The sequence below is a fragment of the Podarcis bocagei genome, assembly GCF_964188305.1.
Source record: "Podarcis bocagei genome assembly, chromosome: 4".
NCBI classification, from domain to species: Eukaryota; Metazoa; Chordata; class Lepidosauria; order Squamata; family Lacertidae; genus Podarcis; species Podarcis bocagei.
In genome coordinates this window covers 46,839,427-46,860,916 of record NC_138128.1, presented here as the reverse complement: position 1 = coordinate 46,860,916, position 21,490 = coordinate 46,839,427, and the positions used below count along the sequence as shown (strand labels likewise).

The window sequence follows — 21,490 nt, the reverse complement described above, 5'->3', positions numbered from 1 at the left end:
ACAAGTGCCCTACTGGAACAGTTAAGTGAGAAGATGGATTTGATGACTAATGCGGCCAGAATTTTTGAACAGGCAGTGGGAAACTATGTGGAGCCCACCCAGGAATTAGATCAGGAGTGTGTCCTGACAGAGCAGATGAGAGAAGAGGATGTTGCTGAATCTTGGGCGCCAGAGATGGAGGGAGCTGCGGCCTTGCAGGAACAAGAGCTTTTGGACTTGACAAATGAACTTGGAAAAAGCCAGATTTGGAAAGATAAAGTTTGGATTGGTTTGGAAATGGGGGGTTGGATAGACCCCCCTATGCAGGGATGTTTGGACTTTCCGAGTCTGGCAATGGGCCGTGAGATGTTTGGAGCTGTGGGGGCTCTCAATTTTGGAGGGATTCTGAAACATCTTCTTAAATACCACATGGAGTTGAGTCTGGACTATGGGAAAGGGGCTGATTTGTTGAAAAAGGTAAAAAACATCACCAAGCTGGAGTTCCCACGAGTGAAAGGAGAATATGAAGAAAAGCTGCGGAAGGGACATGGAAGAGATTTAAGGGCCTCGGATATAAGGTCACCAGGTTAATGCGCTAGATCAATGGGATAAAAAGGACTGACAAAACCCGGGACCAGGAGGAAGGGACGCTGGATGAAGATTGGATTGTTTTTATTTCTCTTTTTATTACCAGGATTGTTTTATAAAATTGATGAATGTTAGAAAAATGTTGGAACGAAATTACTTGGCTCTAGCAAAAATGTTTAAAGAATTAGGTAAGAATATTATGGTTGTGAGAAGTCGGTAAAAATAAGATTTAAGTTTTAAGTTTTTAAGGTTTTCTATAAGATAAGATGAAAATAGATTAAGGTAATGTAATGACAGAATACTATGAAATATGGAAAGGATTTGCTGCATAATTATTAACCAGGATACAAAAAAAGGGAGGAGGAGGAGATCAAAGAAAGAAGGTAATGAGAGTTGAGGATTTGAGAATGATGGATTTATTTTTGTCTGTTTGTGGTGTATTTTTGTTTTTTGAATTTGTATTGTTTGATGTGGTTTGTTTTTTCTTTGTTTTTTCTTTTTTCTTTTTCTGCTTTGTTTTTTCTCTGTAATCTCAAATATTTTCAATAAATATCATATAAAAAAACAAAAAAAAACCAAAAAAAATACACCAAATTAAAGCTTGGGGAAATGCAGGTTTCAAGGTCCAAGACACAATAGCTACAAATCATAAACTAGAATAGAGTATATTTTTGTAGCCATTTTTTAAAAAAGTGACCATATCAACCAAACAGTATGGACATTTATATTCTGTGTCATAGAGAAATACTACTGTGTACAGCTACTCTGTCTTTGCTTATGAAATGTTTGAAATATTTTGCCCAAAATGCAGTATGTACATCTAAGTCTGTCTTCATGTAAGTGATCTTATTTAGTGTATTTGCATAGCTAGAGAGAGAACTGAACTAATTAATTTGTTTCATAATTTCTCCCTGGTCACTAAGGAAGCAATCCTACAGTCCATTAGAAGGCATCCCAGGGACAACAGAATGCTGTGGTTCTTCCCCTTTGCTGGAAAAGTAAGAAGTTCACTCCCAGGGGGCTCCTCTTGTAGCTGCAGAATCTTCACAGCTTGCTTTCTTCTGCCATTGGTGCTTCAACAGTTGTCCCGTTGTTACTCCATTCTTATCAGCTCCACATTTGGCAGCACATATGACATCAAGTGTGGGACAAGTGGACATGGGTTTGGGAGAAAATGGTCTCACAGGCCAAATTGGAAGCCATGTCAGGCTGGATTAAACCAATAGCCTGGAAGCTCCTCACAATAACTGTAAAGGGTTAAATGAGGCATACCAAAGGCATGTTAGGCCCAAAGCCCTCTTTCAAAGCTCCCCAATAATGGAGAAAAAATACACACCAGCCTGAAACTGGCATACTAATGCTTCTTTCCACTGGGGTCAATGAGAAAGAATATTTTTTTTTTATTCCAAAGGAGTCAGCAGGGGTTTGGAATTGGTGGCTCCCGCAACTACACCACTTTCTCCAGAACCAGAAGAATTGCTCTGTTATTTTGAAGTATAAAAGGTAAGCACACAGCATAACAAAAGGTTTTAGATCATGCTAATGGGCAAGGCTCTATTTACAAAGCAAAATGCTAACTGGCTGTTGAAACAATTGGTATGCTTTCTTGTTCATGAAACAGATAAATTACAAAATGGAAAACTTGGTTTGCTTAAGATGAAGGCACCTCACCATGCAGAAAACACAACACAAAGACAGAGAATAAATTAAATGTGTAAACAAGAACACAGTTTGCAATAACTAACACACACCAAAATAAGAAACAGATGAATTTAAATAGTTTCCATAGCTGAACTCCAAGATTAACAGAGGCACAGGAGGATCAAGAAACTCACTTCTCCTACAACATGAAAAAACTGAGAAACAGGGAACCCATCCAATAATAGTTACATCCAATGAAAGCACATTTTCTGAGCAACCAACAGGTACCATTTCTTCAAAGGCCAACACCTTAAACAAAACACAGACATGGGAATGTCAGTAATCTACACTAACTAACATTCTCTGCCTTCACACAACTTTATAAACATTTAAGTCTTGAAACTGCTCTGACCAGATCTGAGCAGAGCCCAAAGGAAAGCAAACTTTAGTGCACTCAAATGATCACAAAAGCAGAATGATGCAGGCGCATTTTCTGTGAAACAGGTTATTAATTCCAACTCAGCAAGCTTGTAGTGTAATACAGTAGCAAACAGAAAGATTTTAAAAAGAAGAAGAAGCAAAACTCAACTTCTCCAGGTCTACTATTGTAGCAGATAAGGGATAACTCACAGAAACTCCTGAACTGTAGGGCTGTAAAGGGCACTGGGAAAGCTGCTGTACAATGAACGGTCTGTGCTAAGTGTGCCAGCTTTACAATATTAGTGTCACAACACAAGGCATTTCAAGCTGAATTCTTGCAGTAAGCTAGAAATAGAAGGCTTTGGATTTAGGATCATACATGCTGAGAACAGCCAGTGAAGAAAAACGACAAGAAGGAATGCCAGCGGTTTTAGCCAAGGCTCAAGCAAACAGGATCATTAAAAACACACTTGTCAATTGGAAGAGAGGCAAGCAAAGAACTGCCCACAAGTTTCATTCCAAACCAAAGCTTTTATGCACTCCATGCTGTCAACCTGAAGCCAAGTTGCTCAGCTTTTTGCAAATGAACACACCTAGCTTCTTTCTAGAGATAAAACTAAGCTATTTACACAGAACTTAGTCCTATGGCCGCATTATGTATGGTGTTACAGGGTGCTAATAACCTAATAACCCATGTCCACAGTTCTTCCTCTAGAAGTCACAACAAAAAAGAAGTTCAAACCAAGGCAATGGTCTTTATTCTATCGTTTCTGAAGGATCATTTTCTGCACCTCTGCCAGAGCATCACATAGAATTAGAGAGGGGAAACAAAACCCAGCAGAGAAAAATTTTGAAAGATGCATTGAAGTTGGACTAGATGACCCTTCCAACTCTACAATTCTATGATTCTATGTTTCCTATCTCTGTTAAGGGTTCAAAGCCAGGGAGAGGGCGAGAAAGGCTTTCAATGGGCAATGCATGGAGCTTCTGGGTAGTGGATAGACTAAATGGACAGGATGTGCAATGCAGGGCTTTTGTGACATTTTAGCTGCTACCATGAAAATACATTAAGTTACAGTCAAATTATTAGAGTTAAAGCAACACCACAGCCTCAGGCTTTAAAGTACAAAGACAGTAATTCATCTTTCCAAACTAGTCAGGGTCACATACTCAGCAACTCTAAATGTCAATCAGTTTTTAATGTACTTTAAATGGCTCTTATTATTAATCCTTGAAGCACTGAATGTTAAACTTGCAGTCTGATTAAACTTTCCAGTCTGATCAAAATCAAAATATGCCCTTTCATCATTTCCAAAATCTACCCTGTAGGGCCAGCCCAACACTCTGTATTCCTCAAATAATTTGAAGTGGGGGAAAGTATAGACATCAGCATATTTCTACTGTTTGGGGGGGGGGGAATCATGATACCTTATTAGCAAGTTGGGATAAAATAGTAAAGGGAATTTGCTATTTTACAATGATATTATATGTCAGAGAACTATTGCTCAACCAACTAGCTCAAAGCTAATAAGGCATCACTAATGAAGAAGTACAGTTGCTATAATACAGATACAATAGCAAAAATGAGGTATGTTAATACACAAGTCCAAGTACATTTTGTTGCAATAACCAGGAACATCTATGGTTCCCATAAAAGGTCTGGAAGTTATGTGGAAACAATAGGACTTAAATCATATCCTAAACAATTTTGGCATGGGCTCCCTCCATACAATACCACACTACTAACCTACCAGATTCAAGCAGGCTTTGTTTTACAATGGAATAAGGCCCTTACTACAGTTTTTCAGAGTAGTTCTCTCTCACACACACCAGATCAGATCAAGGAAGGTTCCCATCTCCAATCGAAACAAATGTGTACAAATCATTATTTAGACAGGCTTGCAGATTACTACAAAGAAACCTTTAATATAGTACCAGCATTTTCATAGCAACATACAGTGGTACCTTGGTTTTCGAACGGCTTAGTTCTTGAACGTTTGGGCTCCTGAACGCTGCAACGTGACTGTTCCAGTTTGTGAACTATTTTTGGAAGCCAAACGTCCAACAGGGCTTCTGCAGCTTCCGATTGGCTGCAGTAGCTTCCTGCAGCCAATCAGAAGCTGTACTTTGGTTTCCGAACGTTTTGGAAGTCAAACGGACTTCCAGAATGGATTCCGTTTGACTTCCAAGGTATGGCCGTATTTCACTTCTACACTACCACTAAAAGCAATCCTATACATTTTTACTCAGAAATCAGTCATGCAGTGTTCAACGTGGCTTACATTCCTATAACCCTGTGATTTTATGCATGGCTAGTTGGGAATAAGCTACTGAGTTCATAAAATCATAGAATTGTAGAGTTGGAAGGTACCTGAAGGGTTACCTAGTCCAATCCCCTGCAATGAAGGTATCTCAACAAGTGGTTCCCCCATCCAGTCTGAAACCATATCAGACCTTGTTTAGCTTTAGTTTTATTGTTGCTGGCCATACTCTCAGGTAAATTGATATAGGATTGCAGCCTAAAAGCATCTACTACAACAGGGCTGGAAAACAAGCATTTGCTTTAGTTACATTTTAAATTATTCCATTTTGGGTTTTTCCATCATAGTCCTCTTGTTCTTGTTGCTTTTAGTGACATTGTAGAAATGGAAGCTTTTGCTATAAAAATGGGAAAGCCATAGTAAAAAGAAATAGCTTCAGAATTCATAATTTATCATTCAATCTGCCCAAATGTACTGCCCAGAAGTTATAATTCAGGTGACCATAAAACATCCTAGGTTACCTTTTCACTTTCACCTTCTTTAGAAAATGGTTACCTAAAATACATAAAGATACAGCAGGCATGTAAACGGATTTAACCATTAAGGTCTCTCATTAATTTGTGTGAATCAAAATATTTCAGAACTTATAGTCAACTCAAACATGCGTTATTATTAAATGGAAAAACTAAAGCTTAGAACAAAATGTTAAGTGTGCTGATTAGATAGAATCATAGAATTGTAGAGTTGGAAAGGACTCTGAGGGTCATCTAGTCTGAAATGAAATGAAAATATCTCAGCTACATCATACAAAACAGATGGCCATCCAAACTCTGCTTTAAAACCTGCAAGGAAGGAGAGTCCACCACCTGCTTAGGAAGTCTGTTCTACTGCTGAATAGCTCTTACTGTCAGAAAGTTATTTCAGAATCTCCTTTCTCATAACTCAAATCCATTGATTCAGGTCCTAGCCTCTGGAGGAGAAAAGAAGCTTGCTCCATCATCCATGTGGCAGCCCCTTAGATATTTGAAGATGGCTACCATATCTTCTCTCAGTCTCCTCTTTACCGGGCTAAAGATACAGAGTTCCCTCAACCGTTCCTCATAAGGCTTGGTGCCTTTGATCATCTTTTTTGCCGCTGTTGACCCATGTTCAGGTAGTGGTAGATCCTTTTCACATGTACTACTGGCAAGCCCCCCATATTATATTTGTGCAGCTGGTTCTTCCTGTCTAAGTGCAGGAACTTACATTTGTCCCTTTTGAATTTCATTTTCGTAGTTTGGGCCCAGTTCGCCAATCTGTTAAGGTTATCTAGAATCCCAATTCTGTCTTCAGAGGCATTGCCTACCCCTCCCAGTTTGGTGTCATCTGCAAATTGTATGAGCATCCCCTCAATACCTTCACCCAAGTGGTTTATAATGTTAAACAACAACAGGCCCAGGACAGAACTCTGTAGCACCCCCCTTGTCACTTTTTTCCAGGATGATAAGGAACCGTTAGGGAGCACTCTTTGGGTTCGGTCAGTCAACCAGCTACAAAATCACCTAACAGTTATCTTGTCCAGTCCACATTTTACCAGTTTCTGTTCAAAATTATCATGGGAGACTTTGTCAAAAGCCTTACTGAAATCAAGATAAGCTATGTCCACAGCATTCTCCTGATCCAACAAATTTGCAACTCTATAAAAAAAATAAGATTTGTCTGCATGACTTGTTTTTGAGAAAACCATGCTGGGTTTTAGTAATCACAGCATCCTTTTCTAAGTGCTCACAGGCTGTTTCAATATCTGTTCTAGGACCTATTGTTCTAGGACCAATATCTGTTCTAGGACCTATTGCTCACAGGTCAGTAGTTACCTGGGTCTTCTTTTTTCTCCCGTTTAGAAGATGGGGACAACTCCAGTCCGCAGGGACCTCACTTGTTCTCCAAAAATTCTCAAGAGATTATAGAGGCTCTGAGATTACACCCACAAGTTCCTTTCATACCTTGGGTGCAGCTCATCTGACCCTGGAGATTTGAATTCATTTAAAATAGCCAGGTGTTCCCTTACCACCTCTTTTCTTATCTTGGGCTTCAGCTTCCTCCCTTGCATCCTTTATTCTGTTATCACCAAGTTGGGCACTGCTTTACTTTTAGATGGAGACAGAAGCAAAGTAGGTGTTGAGTGGTTCCATCTTCTCTCTGTCACTCAATAGCATTTCTCAATCTTCACACATGGGACCTACTACTTGCCTGCTCTTTCTGTTGCTTCAAGCATATAAACCTTTATTATTATTATTAACCTCTCCTGCAAGCCTTGTAAGATAGTGCTCTGTAATTTAACTAGCAAAGTTTACTGTCTACCAATCAGAAACTGAGTGCAAAAGTTCAGTCACAGTGCAGGAATTACCTTGAGAAAAGGTTAACACTAGCAGTAACCTGTTTGCCCAGCTGTATAGCAAATGCAACTCTTAAGATGGTCCACTGGGCCACAGGTCACTAAATTTGATCTGTGGACTTTTAATCAATAATTTGTTTCTTTAGATTTCTAGACTGCTCCAACTTGAAGACTCAGGGTGCTTAACAAAAAATGAATGAATAAATGAAACAGAACAATGTGCATCTTTTGCTATACCTTCCCAATATATCTGATGCTAAAGACCAGCTCAAACAGGTGGGTCGTACAGTTTTTCCAAACGGTGCTCATGCTTGGTTAAGCCTGCAGTGAAGAGTTCCACAACTGATGGGTAATCATCAAAGATAAGCCTTTGTGCCCTTGCTTATTGAACTTGAGAAACAGATAATTAGAGTAAGAGAGTTTGCTAAGTGTTTTTTCTAATCATCGTAAGACTAAAGGAGCTATATTGCAGAATTCAGAAATCATAGAACTCATATGGTCCAAGCTGCCCATTAAGTGTTCATGATTAGAGTCAGCACTTACCATGTATGCACCAGTAGTAGGAAACACAGAGTGACTGTAAATACTAATAATATTTTATAGTGTAGCCTTCACTGAAGGACCACTTCACGTTACGGGAGAGTTATCATACAAAAGACACTTCTGTGCAAGACCTAATGGAAAACCTACACATTGATCATAATGTGACCTTATTGTACACATTTTTACTTCAAATTCTCAGGGTGTGAAAGTGGGAGAACACAACCAATTGCAGCTTCTCAGTATGTGTATAAGGAGTGAAAAGCACCAATCTAGACCACATGTTATAATCTTCATCCAGCCTTTATATTGATTCCCACACAAATGTCTTCCAGGTAAGAATCTTGCAACATGTGACAACTTTAGTTCAGAATTAATTCTTAACGATCTATAAATAATACTTCGCTTAGCTTTAAACACGGAACTCAGTTTTAGAGTTATTGAAAGGCTCAGTTTGCACATAATATTAAGCCAACCATGGATAAGCATGAATGTGCAACCATGCAGCTACTCACCAAAAAAATCACAGCTGCTTCACTCCTCCCCAGATTCTCCTGCTGCCACAGTACCCAGAGCTAAGCCATAGCTCCTAGTGTTACAACAAATATGAATTTGTCATACGTCTCTCTCAGACAAACCATGAATGGTAAGCCAAGAACACTGCTACAAATCTTGTGATCCATTATCTTGTGCTTACATATTTGTACATGCTCTTTTTTACACAAACACGTGACTTTGGCCCATAAAACTACTTTTGTGTCATGAGAGACACTTTTTCAGAAAGGTGAGTTGTGCATATAAAAAAACAAAGTGTGGACACATAAAATATATCATATGTAACAAGGTAAATAAGAACGATGCATAGTGGAGGGAGCAAGGATTCCATATCATATGCTTATACACATTGTCTGCTGAAAAAATGTTAAATCACCTCTTTAGTAATATAATAATACTCAACAAAGTGTACAGACTCAAAAATGAATAGGGCAGTAGATGAAACCCTACTACCAGGGGGGAAGTGAGGGCGAAAGAAACTGTTTGCTACTCTACAACTGCACCATGCAAGCATCAAATTTGTTTTGAGTAATATTCAGCATCCCAAGAATCTGTTCTCATTTCTTTAAAAAATAAAAATAAACAAAATTCCAGCCCTTAAAGCTCCTTTTTGCATTCATCTTCCCCACTCCCATCACCAACCACCACCATCCCACCTTTTTTGAATTCCTCAAGCATGGCGTCAAGCTTGGTGTCATTGAAGACAAAGTGCAGCGGGTGGTTATAGAAACGGGTTATGGTCTTGAGCGGAGTGCAGTCATCAGGATCCACAAAGGCCAAGTCCTTGACAAAAAGGAGGTCCACAATGTTGGAGCGTTCCCCTTCGAATACAGGAATACGGGTATAACCACTTTCCATGATTTCAGACATAGTGTTGAAATCAAGCACAGCCTCAGCAGTAATCATGAAGCAGTCCCGTAGTGGAGTCATTACATCCTCCACTGTCTTTGTGCGGAGTTCCAGCGCCCCTTGAATTATATTCAGCTCCTCCTTAACTAGGTCATTGTAGGGGTCAGTAACCCTCAACATTTCAAGTAGTTTTTCACGGTTGTAGACAGTACCTATCTCCTGCCCTAAGACACAGTCTAGAAGCTTGCTGACTGGGTAAGAGGCCGGGAAAGTCATCATCATGAAAAACTTGGTGAGGAAGATGGTGTTGGCGCCTACAGCGAGGCCGTGCCGGGAACAAATAGCTTGCGGCACAATCTCACCGAAGATGACGATACCGATAGTGGAGGCCACCACGGCCACCAGTCCAGAACCAGCAATATCATCAAGCAGGATGGTCAGAGTGGTGTTGACCAACACATTGCCCAACAGCAGGGAGCAGAGCAAGTAATTCCCCTGGCGGCGCACAGGCTCAATACGCTTAGCGTAATTCTTCTCTTTTTCTGTCCCACAGTTCTGCACAATACGCAACTCCATAGGGTCGAGGGCCATAAGTCCCAGGTTGAGTCCACTGAACATGCCAGAGAGGCACAGTAAGAGGGAGATGAAGATCACCTGAAGCCAGAAGGGCAACAAGAATTTCTTCTCCTCTCCCACGATCATCCTGGTATCCTCACCATCATGGTAGATCCAGGTGGTCTCGGTCCACGGGCCCCCATCGGGGCCAATGATGCTCCCTCCCCCACCGCTGCCCCCGGCCGAGCTCCCTGGCCCCCCCAGGATAGCCGGGGAGGACACGGAGGTGCACAGGTAATAGCACTTGCTCTTCTCCGTTTTTCGCAACGGCTTGATATCGATCTCGATGACCCCCGACGTGCGGCGGTTGAGGGTGATGTGCGGCCGGATGATGATGTCCGAGGTGCGGATGCCGCAGCGTTGCGGGGCCGGGGAGGTAGAGCCCACGGGGGCCGGGCCGTCCTCTTGCTCCGCCGGCGGCCGCCTGCCTTCGCCATCCCTCCACCGGACATGCTCGGTGAAGGCGATGCGGGACCAAGTCTCGTTGTTGATGTTCTGCCCGTAGACCCGCAGCTTGACCCGGCTCCTCTCGCTCACTCGCAGCACGCCCTTCTCCATGAACGACACGTCGTTCGTGTCCTCCAGCCTCAGCCCGATGATCACCGTCTCCTCAGCGTCGGAGGCGCCGGGCAGTAAGGAGGCTGCGGCGGCGGCTGAGGCGGAGGCGGCGCGCGGCGGCTGCTCTCCCAGGCAGCGGCTGAGGAGGATGCCCAGCAGCAGCGGCAGCAGCAGCGGCGACCGCAGCGCGACCCGCGTCTCCCTCTCGCCGCCTCCCCCTGGCCCGGCCAGGAGCCAGGCGGCAGCCGCGGGCAGCGGCGCGGCCATATTTCCACGGCCACAGTAGCACTACCACGGCCACAGTAAGCGGGGCAGCTCCATCGCGACGACGCTCAACGGCCACGGCCAGCTGCGAATCCCTCGAGGGATGCCAAGCGACTGCCGGGCCTCGGCCAGGAGCTACTCCAACCCCTGAGGGGGACGGGGGGAGGGGCGCGGAGCCCGCGCGTGCGCGGCAGCCAATCAGGTGAGTACAAGCGGGGCGACGAGCTGGAGTAGGGAGGGGAAGGAAAAACAACCGTCCAATCGGAGAGCGCGCATGCGATAGGGGAGCGGGGCGGGGGAGGCGAAAGCCACCGAGCCGGCCGGCGGCCGCTTGCCTTGCGCACACGAGCCACAGTGGGAGGAGGAGAGCTTCGCTCGGCTTACGGGACAGGGAAGGAGGCCTGAGGCGCGTGTTGCAGGGAATGAACAAGGCGAGCGAGACTCCGCTTGCGCGCTCCGTCCTCATCCAGTAACTCTTATTACGGCCGCGAAAGGGGGGCGGGTTCGTTCGTGGTGCGCCCCGCCCCCTTTCCCCAAATTAAAGAAGCGCATGACTGCTGTGTGTATGTATGTGAGCTCAAGCCGGGCTGAACGACGAGCCAATGGGAAGGGAGGAGAGCGCCAATTGGTGGGAAGGGTGGCCAATAGAGGCGAGAGCTTTGTGCCGGCTCCTCTTGAGATGTTAAGCGCGAAACTACTCGTGCGTGAAGGATGCGCTCCTTCCCTCAGGTCGGCCCTGCTCGACCTCGCTGTCACAGAGGCACGTTTCCCCTGTCGGCATTTTCTTTTGTTGCGCACATTTACCGCCTTTGCCGGTTTTTTCCTCTTTTAAGGCTGTTGTTCTTGTCGGGCTATTAAAACTCGTAAAAATTTCACATTCATAGGTTGCAGAGACAATGGGTCTGCGAAACCCTGCTCTCCCAATTGTCCATGTAATAAATGCATCATCACTGCATTTATATCCCACCATTTTCTCCAAGGAGCTCGAGGTGGCTTGCATCATGGTTCTCCCCCTCCTCATTTAATCCCCCCACAAGACCCCTGTGAGGTAGGCTAGGGCTGAGAGTGACTGGCTCAATATGCACAACAGTAATACTGATATTAGTCTTAAAAGCAAAACATTTCAGATCCCTAAACATTTTGCTTTAGAGTTTCATATCTCTGTTTTGTTAGTCACTGCAATAAATATATTGCTTGAGCGATTAATTGCATCCTTCTGGGATCCATACTGTTGTTTGATACCTTGGCTTAAAAATAGGTAGATTTAGCTTGCAAGCCATCTTCTTGTGACTCAGTTTTTGTAGCTTTCTCCTCATCCTGCACTTTTCCCTAAATTCAGCTTTTTCCTGATCCACATTTCATTCAATAATGGGAAGAAAATCCAATATAAAAATCACATAGTACCTGACTGGGAACACTATGGAGCACATTTGTGTAGCTGTAGGCATGTGGGATTTTGTTTGTTTTTTTAAAAAAGGTATGGTGATATTTGGCTGAGTGTCATCCATTGCCACACCCCCTACTTCTGTTTGCTCCTTGCCTGAGCAACAAGTTCCAAGAGTAAATTATATGAGAAACACTCATGAGTTACACTGAAAAGAGCAATTTTGTTTGCATGTTCTGTGATCTCTTTAATAGCATAGTGTTTTGAGACAACTGTTCTTTAAGTACATTTTTATATAATCTCATTCCCTCTACGTAGAATACTTTTTCCTAATAGAGGACCAACATTTGTGAAATAGATTGCAACCTAATCTATAGACACTACATATTATACAGGGAGGCTGAGAGGGGGTCTCATCATCAGGGCTTCCCAGGACCTCTATACACACTGCACAGGTCTGCTGCCTCGGAAGGTCACTTCAATGCTGCTAATGCAGCGGTTTGCAAATCAAGCATAAAATGCACTCTTCAGTAAAATTAGTTTCTGATCAAGGACCTTTAGAATTATAGTTCAAAACATTCTGATTACTTTGGAAAAAAATAGAATGGTGTATAGGTATAGATACAGATATCTGAGGACTAGATGTCTATCCCAAAATGGCTGAAGTACTTCCAGATCATTTATAAAATTAAAATTGACATACAATGATCCCAAGACTGGCTACTAGAAAACTGTAAGTCCGACATATGTACATCTCTCAGAATGGAATGGAGGCAAGAAGTACCTAAATAGTTATTTGCAGCTAAATGGAAAGCTGAAAGTTAGGATGTGATTATTATTGCATGTTTTTACATTTCTGTATCAAAACATGACTCAGTTGTGTGCATGCACATGCACACACACACACACACACACACACACACTCTTAAGCTATTCTGACAACATCTAGAAAGTGGAAATGTATAGTTAAAGACACCTAGTTTACTAGGATAGTCTAAAACGGGACATTTTCACACACAAAGGGCACAAAGTTTACGGTATCATGGAAGCCAACACTCCAACACAGAGCAAACATAACTGCACATGGAATATATATATATATATATATATATATATATATATATATATATATATATGTCAGGGACTCAGGAACAGAGGCACAGGGGAGAGAGGAGATGGAGAGCGAAGGGGAAGAATCGGAGGGGAGCGTAGGGGAGTATGGCAGTGACCCGAGAGATTCCATGAGCTTCTCCAGCGAATCAGAAGATTCCCAGAAGGAGGCGCCCATGGTCAGGGCAAGGGGGGTCCCGGGGGGGGAGGACACACCAGAAACAAGGGGCCAGCGGGGACTCCCAAAGCAGCAGCTGGAAATCAGGACCAGCTTCCCCACCAGAGCGTAGTGGGGGGGAAGAGTCCCATGGGGCAGGGCCAGCGTCTCCTCCAGCAGGGAGAGAAGATGAGTCAGGGCTGACCACGCCTCCATCGGAGAGTGAGGGAACGGAAAGGAGGTCGGGTCCAGCTAGCCCCCCCGAAGGGGGAAGCAGTGACAGGAGCAGTGTAACGGTCAGGAGGAAGGTTGCCGGCTGGGCGCGCGCGCCAAGTTCAAATGTACAGGCGCGCGGGACAGCAGAAAGCCCGGATTGGGAACCAGGTCCTAAAGCCCGCCGGAGGCAAGGAGAAGACTCAGGGGATTCAGCGTCAGAAGAGTCTAGGAAGGGCGAGACCCCAGCTGACAGGCGGAGCCAGAGGAGGAAAGAGCAAAGGAAGAGGTGGAGCAAGGCTAGAGTCTTAAACTGGTGTATGGGGGGAGGAGATTCAGACGGAGCTTCGGCGGTCTAGAGTTTCAGACGTAGAGCTGCACGCTGCGGCTGTCAAAGTGAAAATGAACTTCAATAAAGACTTTTGTATATAACGACGAACTGGCGTTGGTCCTTTGTGAGCTGGGACCTTGGGCAGCTCTGACTATATATATATATATATATTTGCTTTCGTAGATTTTCACGGGTACAGGAATGCAGGTTTTGGTGTCTTCGGGTGTCTTCCCGTGTAAGAGTTGGGGTGTCTAGGCGACGTTTCGACGAGGTCTCACTCGTCATCTTCAGGCTGGTGCTTTCGGCTTCTTGTTACTGGAACAGAGCAGGATCTCAGTGTTTGAGTTCCTATAAATACTGTTGAGGGGGTGTGGTGTATAGCCTCCAACGTTCTGGGCAGAGAGGAAGTTCCCAGGTTAGTGTGCCTTTTCTTCTTTTGTTCATTAATTACTTGAGGGATATCTTGAGTGATTTCTTGAGTGATAATCTGAGTACCACTTAGGAGGGTCATTAGGTGTGGATTAGTTGCTAAAGCTTTCGTGTCTTGACCTCTTGAGCTTGTGAAGAGTTTTTCTGAGAAGATGGCTGTACTGCACTTAGTTGTGCTCTGGCTTGGCTTCGTGTATAGGGGCGAGCTGTGGTTTTGTGCCCTGTGCCAGCCAGATCTGTGTAGGGATTGCAGGGGGGTGCAGCATCCGGAGGTGCCACTATGGTTTGGCTACTGGATGGTGTCTGTAATTTATCTGTGGAGAGGGTCTGGGTTTGGGTCTGGTGTGGTTGATTGGAGATGGCGTTCTGTGTGCCTCTGGTTCTGGTGTCGGTTTTTGTGGGGAGGGCTAATTTCCAAACTTTGGCTCAGGGCTATTTCCCAAACTTTGGCTCAGGTATGTTGACGACACCTTTGTAATTTGGCCACACGGGAAGAAAAAACTAGATAGCTTCCTCACACATCTCAACAGCCTACACCCCAAAATACAATTCACTATGGAAATAGAAGCCAACAACCAACTTCCCTTCCTTGACGTCCTAATCTACAAAAAACCTGATGGCTCCCTAGGACACACTATCTACCGGAAAAAAACACACACCAACCGCTACTTACATGCACAATCACACCACCACCCTGCACAAATAAACTCCGTAGCCAAGACTCTCATCTCCAGAACCAAACGCCTGGCTGACAAAGACCACTTGACAACTGAGTTACAGAATCTCTCAAATGTGTTAATCGCCAACGGATACCAGCAAAACAGGGTTACGAAGCTAATCCAAAAAGAAACACCCCCCAAAAACCAAGACACAGAAGAAAACAATGGCATAGCCCTCCTTCCTTATATCAAGGGCACTACAGATAAAATTAGCAAAATCCTCCATAAACACAATATCAAAACAGCCTTTTGCACCAACCAAAAAATAGGCAATATCCTCAGAAACCCCAAAGATAAAATCCAGTTAGAAAACCAAGGGGTCTATGAAATACCCTGCAAAGTCTGCCCAGCCACGTACATTGGACAAACAAACAGACGAATAAATGCACGTATCGCAGAACACAAGAATGCCGTCAAAAAAGAAGAAAAAACTTCCTCTCTTTACCAACACATGAAAGAAACAGGACACGAAATTAATTTTTCAGATTCCAAATTGCTCTTTAACATGGAACACCACCACAAGAGAATAATCATGGAAGCCATCGAGATAGAGAAACACCCCCACAACATGAACAAGCGTGACGATACGTCCCGCCTGCCAGACATCTGGAAAATAGCCCTCCCCACAAAAACCGACACCAGAACCAGAGGCACACAGAACGCCATCTCCAATCAACCACACCAGACCCAAACCCAGACCCTCTCCACAGATAAATTACAGACACCATCCAGTAGCCAAACCATAGTGGCACCTCCGGATGCTGCACCCCCCTGCAATCCCTACACAGATCTGGCTGGCACAGGGCACAAAACCACAGCTCGCCCCTATACACGAAGCCAAGCCAGAGCACAACTAAGTGCAGTACAGCCATCTTCTCAGAAAAAAACACACACCAGCTCAAGAGGTCAAGACACGAAAGCTTTAGCAACTAATCCACACCTAATGACCCTCCTAAGTGGTACTCAGAATATCACTCAAGAAATCACTCAAGATATCCCTCAAGTAATTAATGAACAAAAGAAGAAAAGGCACAATAACCTGGGAACTTCCTCTCTGCCCAGAACGTTGGAGGCTATACACCACACCCCCTCAACAGTATTTATAGGAACTCAAACACGGAGATCCTGCTCTGTTCTAGTAACAAGAAGCCGAAAGCACCAGCCTGAAGATGACGAGTGAGACCTCGTCGAAACGTCGCCTAGACACCCCAACTCTTACACGGGAAGATACCCGAAGACACCAAAACCTGCATTCCTGTACCCGTGAAAATCTACGAAAGCAAATATATATATATATATATATATATATTCATTTGATTTTTAAACTGAGTGATTTTTATCCCAGGGCAGTTTACAAACAAAAAGAGCTACATATTATAACTATAACACAGAACATGACAGTTTAAAGCTTGTCTAAAATACTACCATATTATGTAGCAAACACATTCATCAGATCACAGCTAGCCTTGAAGAAATCACACTTCCTCAAAGGCCTAGGGGACATCTTCGGCTGTGCTGGAAACCAAATAAGAATGGCAGCAAGAAATACCTGAAAGCAAATCTCATAGCTGAGAGTGTGACTATCCCAGATAGGGGGGGTATAAGGAAACTATTTGGATCCTATGTCATTTAAGGCTTTGTAAGTTAACATTAACACATAGAACTGGGCTCAGTAGAATACAGGCAACTGGTGCAGCTGCTGAAGAACCAGTATTATATGGTTTCAATGAGCTGTACTGCTTAGCATTTAGCACTTTAACAACTGAATTCCGCAAAAGTTGTAGCTTCCAAACCATCTTCAAGGCTAGCATCTTTCCAGAAGCACAGAGGTGAAAAACATGTGGCCCTCCAGATGTTGTCAGTCTCCCAACTCCTGACAGCCCCAGCCAATATGGAAATGCCTAGGGGTGATGGGAGATGTAGTCCAATGACATCTGGTGGGCCAAAGATTGCAGTCAAGATCTACCAGGCCTGTTGGGGGCAACTGTGCCATTTATTTCAGTGGGGTATAGATTATATCATTGCACATTCCTATTTCATATCTATATACACTTATAGCCCAACTATGTTGACATAGAAACGCCCCATTGTCTTCACTGATAAATAGGCTTAGCACTGCCTAGTAAGTCTGTTTTTATTTTCTTTATTTGTATATTAAACATTTATGTAGCACCTTCCATTCCAATCTTTTGGCAGTTTACAACCTTATATGTTATGATATATATTGCCATATATGCTGCCCCTCCATACATTTAGCCACAGAAATGTACTTGTATGGAGCTTAATATTGTTTTTCCCTGTGGTTTAGATCGGATACTTTACCTCTTCAGTCTTCTTTTTATTGCAGTGCAGCTCCCTCTGGTGCCAAAAGCAAACACCAAACTAATCACAAGACAATCCTATATTTGTCTACTCAAAAGGAAGTACCACCAAGATATGTGGGATTTACTCCTAGATAAGTGGGTATAGGAAAGATAAGTTGTACAAACATGTACACCAAGGATGGCTAACCAGTGGACCTCCAGATGTCCACATTCCATTAGCCCCAGCCAGCACAGCCAATTGAAAAGGATAATGAGACCTGAAGTCCAGCAAAATCTGGCAGCCCACTGGTTTGTCATTCCTGATTCACTCTCGGCTCCTTTCGCTTTGCCAGCCATATAAAAACATTCTCTAAGTGGGTCATGTAACCTGCATTTGCAAGGCATTTGTAACAGGTAAGTTACAGTATGTTAAAGTTGGATTTTATGGTGTTTTTGTATTTAGATTTTCTATCTTGACCAGGATCAGGGCAGTTGGCTGTCCCATAATCTTTTGCCTAGTGCCTCTAGCATTGAATGCCTTAGTTGTACACACCCCACTCCTCTGAGCAGTGAGAATTTCCCTTTCAGTTTTTGTTTCTTTTGGATGTGGGAGGGGGCACTGGACACTTCTGCAGCATTTGTAGTCACAAAATTAGACAGCACAGGGATTGGAGGGTTACACTTGAATAGTGGGGGGGGGGGCAGGAGCTGTAACTGGGGAGATACCGTGGTGATAATTTCTTGAGGTTTGTTTCTCCCTGATTTTTACTTAAAGCAGGTGGTGTGGCATCACTCCTGAGACTTTCCTTTCCACTGTAGGCAGTATGAGGAAGGGGAAATGTTTGAACATCAACCCAATTTAAAACAATGCTCTCATGAATCAGATTTGAGTGATAAACACCTCAATCAGTTTCACTATGCTCATCAGCTCTATCCATCTGTCATGTATGAGTTTATCCGGGGCTTATCTTATTCCGTCTAGTTCCACTCCATTTAATTCCTTCCTTCCTCAGAATCATAGAATTGTAGAGTTGGAAGGGACCACAAGGGCCATCTAGTCCAACCCCTGCAGAATCTTTTGCTATCCCAACAGTTGTTCATTCGTTCATTTGTTAGTTCCTTCCAAGACTGAAGAGGGTTAAGCTGCTCTCTTGATACACAATTGTGCAAACAAGCCCTTGGTTTCAAAATGCAATCAGACTGGTTTACTGCTTGGTGCTTTTTAAGAACAGAACAGTACTAAAAATATGGAGCACCTTTGCTGCTTTCTTATCCGAGTTTTTATGAGGCCCTACAATAAAGCAATTAAAAATTAACCTGACAGGCTTCAGTCTCAATGGCCTCCTGCTGTATATATGGCCCCCTGCTCCTGATTTGACATTTATTTATTTTTCTTGCTTGCTGGGGAATTGGACATTTAATATTGATAAGGTCAATTCACTTAACAGCAACTTCTTAGCATATGGCAGCCCCAGGGTTCTAACCAGATCAAAACAGCATCTTAAAAGCAATATGCAAAGAATTACCATAAATAATACTTGCTGTTTTATCTCCCAGTAAGAGGCCATGAAAGCCATCATTTGTTTTCTAAAGGTAGCATTTGGCTTAATTAATGTACAAATTGGAGGAAGCTACAGATTTAGGTGCTAAATCTGAAAAGGCTTTAAACAGGGGTGGTGGGGAGTAAGGAAGAGCAGCCAGTGGCCTTCCATATGTTGTTGAACTCCAATTCCTATCAGCCCTAGCCAGAATGACAAATGGACAGGCATTCTGGGAACTGTAGTCCAGCAACATCTGCGGGGCCACAGGTTTGCCACCAATTTTAAAGATGGCCAAGATGCTCTGGCCAAGAAAACACCTAATTCTAGGGTTAGTTGAAATATGGATGGATTTTCTATAAACATAGTTTCAGAGTGAATATCATTCTTCATAATTCATAGTTAAACATCAGTTTTCAATTTTTTGTGTTATAATGCATCTTTATTAATCTACCATTCTTAAAGGGAGAAGAATAGCCTTCCAGAGCGGGCTGTTCAAACATACTTCACATCTGGGTTTTTCGAACATCAGTGAAGCAACATAAGAATGCCAGGATTTCCCTTGCTGGATCAGGTTAAAGGTCCACAAAACAACAGTGAACAGCCACTTGCTGCATGAAAGCTCACCAGCAAGGCATAATGGAGCAATCTGTCCCTGGCTTCTCCAAACCATCTTGTACAGTACTCATATCCTCTATCCAGTCATGTGGTACCCATGCAAAAGACCTTCCAATAAAGTGCCTCTCTAGCCCCTCAAATACCAACATGTGTGTCAGATATTCCCTGCCTCCAAGAATGCACAATCCACACTATTCTGCAAGCCCCCACCCCTGGGGTTCTGGGGAGGTTGGTGTGAGTAAATTCCCCATTTGATGCCTGCTAATTCCAATCCATAATATCAAACTGCTGTTGCAAACATATAATTCACATCTGTCACATAAATTTAAGCAGCATTACTGATTTCTGGAATTGTTAGATGCTGTTACTCGATTTGTAATTCTCAGTTTAGGAATAAATCATTCACAGGCTACAAGTTATGAGTTCAAGGGCTATGTAAGGTGTGTTTTTTTTTAGAATGCAGCTTGTTGTCTTTACTACCAAAGCAGCAGGAACAACTGCTTTGATTTCATTGAGGGGCCAAAGAGCAAAGTATTGCGAACCTGTTCAGATGTTTGGAGATACCACAAGATTTCTTACCCAGCAGTTTGTAATCTGTTGTTGCTAACCTGTTTGGTTGCTTCCTTCCCCCTCTTGCAATCTCTCCATCTTTTGCTGCTCTCAGGCCAATTGTGAAAAACATGCAACTCACTTCAAAGCAAAGGTGTCACAAAAGTTAACTAAGCTGCCCGTTTCCACAGTAGCAATGAGTTTACAGGTCTCAAATCAATGTATGTCAGCCCAATATATGAGAGAATCAGGCTTAGGCTGTGTTTACCATGCATTCCAGGCATTTCCAGTGCTGGGTTTTCAATCCTGGTTCACGCTATGCAATCCAAAATATGCATATATACCCTGCCCTTTGTCATAAAATACTACTGTCTGATGCATTGTTCCTCAAACCAGCTTCATGAGTCCTTAAACTGTTCTTATTTTGTCTCCAAGGTAAACGTAAAGGGACCCCTAACCATTAGGTCCAGTCGTGACCGACTCTGGAGTTGCGGAGCTCACCTCGCTTTATTGGCCGAGGGAGCCGGCGTACAGCTTCCGGGTCATGTGGCCAGCATGACTAAGCCACTTCTGGCAAACCAGAGCAGCGCACGGAAACGCCATTTACCTTCCAGTCGGAGTGGTATCTATTTATCTACTTGCACTTTAATGTGCTAGGTTGGTAGGAACAGGGACCGAGCAATGGGAGTTCACCCCATCGCGGGGATTCGAACCGGCAACCTTCTGATCAGCAAGTCCTAGGCTCTGTGGTTTAACCCACAGCGCCTCCCGCGTCCATTTTGTCACTAGCCAAGGTGTAAAGATATCCCTGCCCCGTTAGCACTCCTTGATGTGCACAGAAACAAATCTGACACTAATGAAGCCTTGTTGATGTAAACAGCTAGGTGGTGAAAACAGTTGTGAAACACATTAAAGAAAACAACTTCACGGTTCTCTAAGGCAGGCTTCCTCAACCTCGGCCCTCCAGATGTTTTGAGACTACAATTCCCATCATCCCTGACCACTGGTCCTGCTAGCTAGGGATCATGGGAGTTGTAGGCCAAAAACATCTGGAGGGTCGAGGTTGAGGAAGCCTGCTCTAAGGTATAATATTAACCTTTAACCTGTTTATTCTTCCAAAAGTAAAGACCAATGCTGCATACAAATTTAAAGGCACATTTAAAAGGCAAATTTAAAGCACATCTCTACCTGCCCCTCCACAAATTCTGAGAACTGTAGTTTGTTAAGGGTTCCAGAACTGTAGCTCTGTGGTTAAACTACAGTTCCCAGGATTCTTGTGGAGGGTGTCTTTAAATGTATGGTGAGAACAGAGCCTGAGTCACACATGCATGGCTGCAAGCTGACAATTGAAATGCACCACATTTGAAGTTATATCAGATAATGCAAAACTTCAACTTGGCGTGCTGGATCCACACATGCAAGCAATGATTACATGGTAATACAGTGACTGTGGATAAGGCTGTATGCGTGAACCAGCCAGTAGCTGTCAAGAAAT

General features: G+C 43.5%; 1 protein-coding gene and 1 long non-coding RNA gene across 4 annotated transcripts in view; one reads left to right on the top strand and one right to left on the bottom strand.

Moving 5' to 3' along the window:
- CNNM2 (cyclin and CBS domain divalent metal cation transport mediator 2) overlaps window positions 1-10,830 on the bottom strand; it is a 129,349-nt gene extending 118,519 nt beyond the window's left edge. The window contains exon 1 of one of the 3 annotated variants that reach the window (XM_081191251.1): window positions 9,015-10,830. In XM_081191251.1, coding sequence (XP_081047377.1) covers window positions 9,015-10,647 — 1,633 coding nt within the window. In that variant the 5' untranslated portion in view covers window positions 10,648-10,830. The remainder of the gene's footprint in view (window positions 1-9,014) is intronic. The other 2 variants (XM_081191250.1, XM_081191249.1) reach the window with 2 other exon arrangements.
- A 1,197-nt stretch (window positions 10,831-12,027) lies between these two features.
- On the top strand, window positions 12,028-21,158 carry LOC308585554. Its single transcript, XR_014007481.1, has 3 exons — window positions 12,028-12,526; window positions 16,379-20,934; window positions 21,079-21,158. It is a non-coding gene; the product is annotated as an uncharacterized lncRNA (long non-coding RNA).
- The last annotated feature ends 332 nt before the right edge of the window (window positions 21,159-21,490 follow it).